The sequence below is a fragment of the Limulus polyphemus genome, unplaced genomic scaffold (assembly GCF_000517525.1).
Source record: "Limulus polyphemus unplaced genomic scaffold, Limulus_polyphemus-2.1.2 Scaffold1842, whole genome shotgun sequence".
In the NCBI taxonomy this organism is placed as follows: domain Eukaryota; kingdom Metazoa; phylum Arthropoda; class Merostomata; order Xiphosura; family Limulidae; genus Limulus; species Limulus polyphemus.
In genome coordinates, this window is record NW_013667452.1 from 135,144 (window position 1) to 145,737 (window position 10,594).

Sequence of the window (10,594 nt, forward strand, 5' to 3'; positions counted from 1 at the left end):
ATTTTATTACTAGAACCTCTCATTTCCATCTTTTTTTTGACATCACAGCATGTCATGTGAACAGCTACTAATAAACCAGTGGTTTGAAAATAGCTAAAGGCAAAGTTTGTAAAATTTCCTGAAGATACGTTTAGAAAATTCAGAATTATTGTAAATATTTCCATGTATACCTTGACAGAGGCTTAATAATTTAATTTGTAAGCATATGAATATGTAATTGCTGTTGTGTTTCTTATTGAGAAAGAAATTCTTACATTAAATCTGTGAAGAATAGGAGAATCGACATAGTATTGTATAATCAGTATAATTTATAATGCTATGTAAGAATTTAGTGTGTCAGTTAAATAGCTTCTGTTACTTCTTTTTAGAACTCTTTTCCAAGTTAGAATAGGCTGGAATTTAAATTTGCATCAATTCTGAAGCTATATCTTCTCTTTAGTGCTATAAAGCACATCTTATTTAGAATATAATTTTTTAAAGTGCTGTACTTGTCTATTTGCAAAGAAAGTCATTGAGAATATTCACCAAAAATGTGCAAGTCTTCATTCATTTAGAGTGGCGTTGTACTGAACTTTATTTTGCTAGAACTCTGCCAAATTTTGTCAAGACGTGACATTACCATTGAGCTAAAGACCTCATATTTGAAACCTCTGAGTCCATTCTAAATAAAAAAAGTACATACAACAGTAATTGTTTAAGACTACTTACATTAGTAATAAATTAAATACATATTTATTGAGAAAAACATACAACCCAATTTCCTTTAAATTAAGCAGCAATGGAAAACAACAACAACACCTTATACATCTATGTTAATAAAGTACATGGCATATGACAAAAAAATACTTGATCATTCAAACACTGATACCTGCTCTTGAGCTGGAGCTGTTGCATGATACCTGATATTAGCTCCTGAGGGAGAGTGACAGTGTGTGCACTAAGACATGATGATCATAAACAACCAGAGTGTGGTTATATAAGACCTTTAAATTTGGGTAAAACCTGAATACCTTAATCTTTATATACATATTTTTACTTTTTGAAGTGTTGAGACTCAGCTCCAGTTTTGTATGCCATAACAGCACTCTTGTGCATTCCCAACAGCACCACCCCTGTTCATTTAAAAGATGTACTAATTATAATAATTTTCAGTACGAATCTAGTTTGAATAAGAACTTATGAATTAAACTTTTGTATGAGTAAATGAAATTAATATATAATATTGCTTTATTCTAGACATTTTTAGCATTAATTTGTTTGTATTTTTTAATACAAAAGCATGTTTTTGGGGTAAAAATACTCATTCATTGTTTGTTGCCATTATCCAATTGAGATAATCTCTTTTCTTTTCTAGGCATGATTACTTGTAATGTTTACATTAAATTAAATGAGATTATAAAAAGCAATTTTTGTCTTTCATAAGCTCACACACTTGGCTATTTGGGGCAGTATTGGAAGCTGGTTTATCTTTCTTCTCTTCTACTGTAATATCTGGCCAACTTTTCCCATTGCACCAGACATGAGAGGAATAGTAAGTTACTACTTTTTTTTTTTTTCACAAGTTTATTTAATACCTGTTGTATGATCTTTGAAAATCACATAAAACATTTTTTGAAATGTCAAAGCCAACAAAAATAGACATCTTTTTTTGAGGTGTAATTGAATAATATTGAAATTTAAGCACGAGTAGTGAAACTATTTCCCTGACATTTAATCATTATGGTACTTAATTATGTAACATTATGCTTTTCTTAGGAAACACTAAATTAATAATAAAATGTTAAATGTGGCTGATTTTTACAAGATTCTACAGTTCGAAGTGATTGTTTTATTGCAAAAAAATGTAAGATCAGTAACTTAATGTACAGCACACACACAAGTAGATTATATTTTGTAACAACAGAATTGGAAGTAATATCTATCTTCAACATGACCCTCTTGTAATTGGAATATTCTCTTGGGTTAAAAAATATAGCAAAGATATCTTTTTTAGGATATCACACAGGAAAAATGAAGAAATGAATATGTCAGTATATTTTATAGTTTCTTTAATAGACCAAATAACAATAAATTTAGAAATTATCACATTATGCACATGCATTTTATTGCATTCAACTACTCCTGTTTCAGAGATACAAAAAGTTTAATTTACACAGTGTGTGTTCAAAATTTCAAGTGGATTCAGTTATTGGAATATTGTGTGTACCTTTTAAGATCTTTTGTAAAGACCAACTTAACATAAAAAATAATGCAGTGGAGGAAAATTATTTTGTAATGACAAGAAAGATAACATGAAAGTATAGAATTCTGATGGATGTTAGACTATACATTCATTAGCATTATAATAATAAAAAGGTAGTATACATTTTACTAATTTTATAAATTGGTAAAATAAAACTTGTATAATTTAATTTATTGACAAATAACTTGGCATTTTCTGGGTGTTTTATGCCTAGTATGAATAAAAGTTCATATATGATAGTTTTATTATTATTAACGGTATAATAAAAAGTGTGTTATAATACTTAGCATTATTGTATGTCAGCACTGGAAAGGATATTAAAATATGCATTGTTTAGCTTCTCATTAGATGTTTTGATGCAGTTTTGGTAATGTGAGAAGAATTTACTACATTGAGCTTTATTTGTTTCTGTGTATGTGTTGATAGGCAGCAAATTGTCAGTTCCCTATAGCTGAAGATTTGAGGTTCATGATTGACCATGCTCCTATTATCTAGCAATAGGAAACTACAGTATCAGGTACTCCATCTAGGGTGTGGATGAAAACATTAATGACAAAGGTTTACTTTCAGTTGTCCACAGTATATCCACCAATCTTATACTAGTTGCTAAAATTGAGTGAACCAACAAGAATCTCTGAGTGCCAAAGTGAAAGAGATCTCTATCATTTATCTAACCCTTGAATGTCATCTCCACCCGGCATAGGGGACACAGTGTCAGTTGTTATCATCTTATGTATGAGGAGCATGTGAAGATGGGAAGACATAGTGTTATAAAACAATTGAGCAACCCATACAAGGATGTCAGGCTTTTTGGTAGCCCTCATACCCTCAAAGCATCTCTTTACCACTGGGCAAAGTCAAGGCAGCAACACTACATACTGATGGAACAGTGATAGTTATATAGCCCGAAAAGCATGCAGTAAAGCCTAGGCTGAGTTCTTGCAGATGAAGCATGATTTTGCCCTGTAAAAAGGGTGGGGATTGTACATAATAAAGCCAGTGCTCTCTACAAGAGATCAGTAGCCAAAGCATGAGACATGAAATGGTATGAACTGTGAAGCAAAGCTAATCACACAGCCTGTTCATTCGGCACTTCCACTAGCACACGGTTGGTACAGGAACAAAAGGCATGTTGATTTCAGTTATTTAAAATGATGACAGCACTACACACTGTACAGATGAAGACCAAGGCTAGGCCTTTATGTAGACATACATCAATCAGTATGATAATGGTGAAATGCAAGAGAGGCCCAAGCTACAGCAGTCTCTGTCAGAACTACAACTACATGCAGATATGGAAGCCATCTTTAATTTGGATGAGATACAAAGAGCCATAAATACAGCTAAAGATATAGCTCTAGGCCTAGATGATAGAAAAATCTTCAGCTTTAAGAAAATTATGAAAGCTAACCTATTGAAGTTAGTGTTGGAGTATCATTATTGCTGAGCAATGGATAGCATCCCTGAAATATGAACTGATGTCTTTATTAAATCCTTACCTAACCTCGTGAAAGATGACTCTCATCTTAAAGATCATTAAATCATTGTCCTACAAAACACTGTTAACATGGTCCCAGATAAAGCTGTGTATAGTAGACTTGCCTATCAGATTGAACCTCTTCTACCCTCATCATTACATGGAACATCAGAATAGCTTGCCATAGTACTAAATTTGGAAGAGGTCTACAATAGTGTCCTAACTGCAAATTCTTACTGATAAGATGTTCAGAATAGGCATGAGTTTAACATGTGTAAGATGGTTCCTAGCTGCACTAACTACCAAAAGATGCATCATCAAAAATGGAAGCTTACAGTTAGATTGAATAACCATGAATACTGGTCTGCCTCAAGGATCACCACTCTTGACAGTCCTCTTCAACATATATACAAGGATCTAGCTCACCTTAACAGACTAACCAGATGCTGTGCTAACCTTTGCTAATAACTTTCTGGTGAAAGTAAGATGCAGTCATCACTGAGCAAGGCAAACAAATGGTGCAGTGTCACAGGAATGGTAATCAATCCTGCTAAAGCCACAGCAATATTCTGCATTTTCATTAACAGGCATGCTGATGAGAACAAACCATCACTATCATCTGCAGGCACTGCCATCCTTCTGGAAGAAACACTAAAGCACATAGGGAGAATCTTTGATAGGCAACTCAACTTCACCAGCTATAGTAACACCATAATAACCAAAGCTACCAAAGACATCAATGCTCTGAAATTTGCAGGAAGAAACAGAACTGAAGAACATCACCTGCTTATGCTCTACAAAGTCATATTTGCTTCATCCTGGATTATGTTCTAATGGTGATAAGTATGAGTACAAAGCAGTTAGATAAGATTTAAAATATACATATGATATACTTCAGCTAATCCCTTTAAGGTCCTATTCCACCTAATAAGCTTCATCAGTGTTCTAGAGCACAAATAGTGTGAGGAGCAAAATTCTTCACTTGTGCTTGCAGTGTAAAAACCATAAATTCCATCATCAAGCCACTGCCCTTTTCAGTTGGAACATTCCAGCTCCAAAATTACCCTACAGACAGGAAACCACCATAGGCAGACAGGTGTCACACAACTACCACTGAGATAATTGTTTACCACCACCTGATCTTAGCTGCCCCTATGTGAAATAAGCACCTGCTGCCATTGTGATCCTAGACAAAACATTTAAAAATTGGACAGAAGGTGAAACAGAAAAAAAGTTGTTAGCACCCAGTTAAAGACCATGGTGAACAGTCACCTGTCATGATAGCCACAGATGGTTCCTGTACCACAGGTATTGAGAGAGCTGGTTGGACATTCATCTTCTCATGAAGCAACAATGTTCTGCATAAAGCTGATAGAACATTCAAGCTTCCCACAAGCAGCAGAAATGAATTTGTATTTTTGACTTTTTGGATACTTCTGTAATCTGTTTTTTCTCTATGATTAGAGAGATCAGATTCTAAAGTTTTCAATATTGTATTATCACATAAGACTTGAAATGCACAGTATATTCAGCTCAGCTTTTCAAATGTAAAAACTTTTTTTTTCAGGTTTTAGAATAACATTTTAAAAAGACTTAAATTTTAATTGTTTTAAATATTTTAGTACATTATAAAGTTATTTTAATTTTTGATTTATAAGAGTGAAAACTAGAAATTCTTTAATCAGATGTCACATTTAAAATGTTTTCCAAATGCCACTTAGTGAGTAAATAAGTAACGACTAACTCCTGTTATGGGAGTTTAGAACTTCTTAAATGAGAAATTCAATTTTTTAGGTGTTACTGAAAACTTAAGACCACATGCTAAAACTGTATTTTATCAATGTCAACTGTAACTAGATTTACAATGATACTTTTTTATATATCTGTCAACATTAGAAAGTACTGTCAGAGAGATTTTGTGTATAATAGATAATCACAAACCTTAGCTTAAAATAATCAAAAATGGAAGTATTAATAATCATTGTTCATTTGCATGTTTATTCGAAGCATTCAGTAGCCTGCATTCTCTGCTTGGAGAATGATTTCTACTGCGTCATTTCACATAGGAATCTGTTTTCTAAACAGAAAAATCAGTCAAGGCTGATAGAAACTTTGAGTAAATAGCTTTTTCAATAAAATGAAAAGATACAAAATGCAGTAGTTTTAATAGTAAAACTGGGAGAGCAAGAGTTGGCCAAAAATTTGGGAAGGTTGAGTGGCATGTGTTTCTTTAGTCAGCTTCTCATAATAGATTTTGATATAAACATGGTATGTGATGGTTAACATAAAGAAACTGTAATCACAATTTGTATCTCTTCCCTTAAAGGCCTTGGAAAACAAAAGCAGGGGCCAATAGATACAATTACAATCTTTTTGAAAGTTGAATAAAACAAAACATTTCTGTGGTCACACCTTTAATTAACACATGCAGCTTTTTCCTTAAACATGACTGTAAAAAAATTAAGGTGACAAATGTTTGATGTGCTTTGCACATGTTATCTTGAAATTTGAATATATGATGTTTTGGTATCACCTCACTTTTGGCTGTTGTTTATGTACAACAGTATGTGGTTAAAGCACAGGAGCTGCTCAGAAGTTTGAAAATGGACAAAAATAGAAAAAGTGGCAAGTCATTTGATATATCTATATTTGTAGTGAGAAGGGTGAAGATGCATTGTAATGTAACTGATCCATACACTAAACAACTTATAAAGGTTTGTGGAAGGCCAAATTCACCACATAATGACTGCTATCTGCCACAATATGGCCATTAGGAATCTCCAGTCTTGAACTCAACATGAACTTCAGGACAGTACCTGGAATGATTAGCAATGACCAAACTAAAGAAACAGACCTCATGAGTCTGACTTAAAGTGTAGACACCACATAGTAATTCACAGGTCATTTAGAAATTTGTTGAAATCATCAGAAACAGAAGACTGACTGATTCTTATCCAGAGTTTATATTCTCAATGCATCATTGTTGAATATACCAAGTTGTATAATGATTTGGTTATTGTGTATGAAAGCCTTAATATTATTGTACATACAAATCTTGTTGCCTCCAAAGGATGTATTTGCTGATTGATCATAAATAGACCTGGTTTTGAACCCAGTTGTACAACCTATAATGTGGACAATCAGAACTGACTTTGTCTTAATACAGATTATGCTCAGTGTCATATTACCAGGATTGTGATTTGAACTACTTTCAACAAGAAATTGAAGAGGCCATGTATTGACCAGAAAGAAGTCTTGATCTAAATCTCATAAAATATCTTTGGGACATCTTTGAACACCACATGACATCAAAGGATTTGGTGTTGCACTGAATGAAAGATGGGACAGAACCTCCTTTAACATCACAATGCAACTGATCAGAAGTACACCCCATTGATGTAGGCTATATTAATGCCAAGGAGTTCATTTTGTTACAGTTTTATTCCCGTAAATCATTGGTGATCTTATCAAAACCTTAACCCTGACCATTCTAGATTCAGATTGTTTCTGTTTTCACCATCTGTAACTAGTAATGTAATGTCACTTAAACTAACTCAATAATAACGTAATTAAACTTTTGTAATATAACTTAATATCAGTTAGCATGCAAGTCCATGAATCTGTAGAGTCTGTTATTCATGTCATGTTACCACAAAAGAAAAAAAGTCACACTCTGCACTATGTGGCTGTGAGTGCTTTATAATGGTGGTCATGTCTGACTATTCAGTCAGACAATAATAGTTTCAAGAGTTCGTGGTGAGTGTTGTTGACTAGCTGTCTTTCCACTAGCCTATCAGTTTCAATTTAGACAGCTATGCACAGATTGCCTTTGAATAGCTTAATGCAAATATGCAAAAACAAACAAATTTCCTAGTCCAACAGTCATTCATTATTATCAGTGCATTCAAACAATAGTTTGATTCAAAGTACATGTCCATTAAGACTGTATTAATTATATTTTAAATTTCGTGTTGTGACCCATTTCAGTATTTTTTGGATTTGTAAAGCAATTAACTGCTGTCAAATATTGTTTTTAACTTTTTATTTTGAAATAGGATCGTATGGTGTTTAGTTCAAGTGTATTTTGGTTTGGACTTCTCATAATTCCCTTCATTTCTTTGTTGGGAGATTTCACTTATAAAGTGTAAGTATTAAAACCACGTTTTTCATTTTATCATAATTCAGTTTTTAGTAAATATGTATAGTAAACAGTGAGTTTATTTTATTTTCCAAATTGTCACATGCTTATATTTACTTTAAAAAAGAGAAAGAAATAATTTCTATTTATTAATAATTTATTACCCGTGTTACATTCAGTAAGAGTAATTTTTCTTCTATAATTTAATTTCTTTAAGTATGAGGTTAATAAATGAATAATAAACTTTTTTGGCAGTAAAACCCAAAGTCAAACTTTATCCTAAACAAGTGGCAGGTGAGAACTTTTTAAACATTTTTAAGCTCATTGTTTTTGCTTATATGATATTCTTAATTAACATTCAAAGAGTTTCCCATAACATTTTAGTAAATGCAATACATTTTAACAGCTGTTTTCTGTATCATAGCTTTTCAAAACAAAGGGAAAATACTTGCTCACATCAGGCAACAAAGTAAATATTATGACATACAGAGAATTACAGCTTTGAAAATTATCAGACCTGGTCAAATAAGCTATGTAAATGACATAAAGATACTACCATTTTGAAGTAAGAAGAATTCTCATAAACGTAAAGATAGTAAACAGAAAAATATTACCAATTTAATTTTTACTAATTGGTTAAATACTGCAGTAAAATTAAATGTAAAACAGGGTTAAAAAGCAGAAGGATCAAATAATGAAAAATATTGCATTGAAATTATTTTATTTTATAACATGGTGGGTTGCAAATTATATGGTTCAGATTAATTCTGATAGAGGTGATAATGTTCAGGGTTCCTATCTCTGTGATCCCTGGTGGCTCAGCGGTAAGTCTGGGTGCTTATAGTGCTAAAAATTGGGTTTCTATACTCATGGTTGGCAGAGCATAGATAGCCAGTTGTGTAGCCTTGAGCTTAACAACCAACTACTGCAGCTTCTTTTTCCTATCCATATAGCTTAAGTTATTTTAAAGTTATTTTTCATTATTATTTCAAACCAATAAGTTTCAGATCAAAGAAATGTTTAGGCATGTTGAAGTTTATTGTTTTTGAATCATTTATCTGTTGTATTTTTGGTTAGTACAACAAACTGAAAGTTATATCTTTGAAACTGAAATAGGTAAATAGTTATCTTAGAGGCACAAATGATGAGTTTTGTGGTTTTATACTGTTTCTGATTGGGTAAGTCAGAAAAGTGGACAAGAAGCTTCACAACTTCTGTCTTTAAAAAAATGCTTCATATACATAGAGGATTCTAATTGGTCTTAGCATGAACCAAGAAAGATCAATTCCAAATGAAAATTGTTATGACAGAGAGAATATTTTGTAATTTTGATTATAGGTGATAACTGATATGGGACTTGGGAAGAGCTCTAACAGTGCTATTGTTTTGTTATATATACTTACAGCATCACTAAGCTTTCTTGGTTTTAGTTTAAATAGAAAAACTCAATATGACCATTGTAGTTTTGATATTCATGCCAGACTTTCTTTATTTTTAATAATTTACTGTGTATAATCTTACATTTAGTACTTGCAGGGTACTAGTTCTTATAGTGCAGGTAATGTAGATTGTTCAGTTGGTTTCTAGTACAAGTATGTAATTTGAAAATCCTTTTAAAAAAATAAGTTAAAATCAAAATGGAAGTCTTACTCTAAGAATAAATATGAGTAAATTTGAAAGAACCGTGGAAGTACTTAGTAACTCAATAGTTATGAATTTGTTGTGCAGAGGAAAAAAAAGGCATCATCTGAAAACTGTTTCCAGGTTTTAGCTGATTCTGCATAAACGTTTTAAATACTTTATGTTTTAAGTGGCTTATACAAACAATTTTGGTTCTTATCACTTTGTAATTATACTCAAAAGAACTGACATTTAAGACCACTCAGGTCAGCTTAGTTTGTTAAAGTACTGGGTTTATCTGGTAATATGATAAGTTCACTTCACACTATGCAATGTACAGAGATGGTTATGCTAACTTCTGTTAATGGTAAATTACAGTAGTGGAGGCAAGAAGACATTAACACCTTTAGAGGTAATACTGTGAAAAAAAAACTTTTAAGAATGAATTGTACATATCTAAAAAACATGAAATTCATAAAAAATCTGTAAATAATAAGCAAATACAATCTTCTTGTATGGGTGTCAAAGTACAGAAAATTGTTCAAACAGGATACTGGCCACAGTGTAAAAGTAGGTCAGTAGAACTGAAAATATTGTGTAATAAAATTCAAATGAATCTATAGCATCTTGAATGATTAAAAAATTGAAACATAGGTCTGAAATTATGAGCGTGTGTGTGTGTTTATTATTATTTTATGATATAAATCCAGTAAAAAATGCTTTTATATTTTGTGAATAAAAAATTCATTATAAAATGAAACCATTTGCAAGTATTTTAACCCTTTCTATATGAATTACAGGTCATGTCATTGCATTTGTTGTCTTGCATTCAAAATTTTGTTGAACTACTATTTCATGAATTTATATCAATAACTTTGGTATCAAACTGTAGATTATAATTCAAATCTTAGTATTATACATTACTCAATTTCTTAATTTAAAAGTAAATATTAAAGAAACACAGTTAAACATTGATTTTTGTGTGTAGCATGGTATGTTGAATGTAGCACTGGTTCACATTAGAAGTTTGTGATGTCAAAATACTAAGTCTATAGTTTCATACGGATTAGGAACTCAAATTACTGATATTGACAAGCTAGAATATAAAATAAGAACC

The 10,594-nt window shown here is 31.9% G+C and overlaps 1 protein-coding gene across 1 annotated transcript in view; it reads left to right on the plus strand.

Annotated features, from left to right (window-relative positions):
- The window catches only part of LOC106465118 (phospholipid-transporting ATPase IA-like), a gene marked incomplete at its 5' end in the record, with an annotated part of 177,451 nt that overhangs the window by 131,195 nt on the left and 35,662 nt on the right, over positions 1-10,594 (plus strand). The window contains 2 exons of the mRNA XM_013925316.2: positions 1,424-1,531; positions 7,775-7,863. Coding sequence (XP_013780770.2) covers positions 1,424-1,531; positions 7,775-7,863 — 197 coding nt within the window. The remainder of the gene's footprint in view (positions 1-1,423; positions 1,532-7,774; positions 7,864-10,594) is intronic.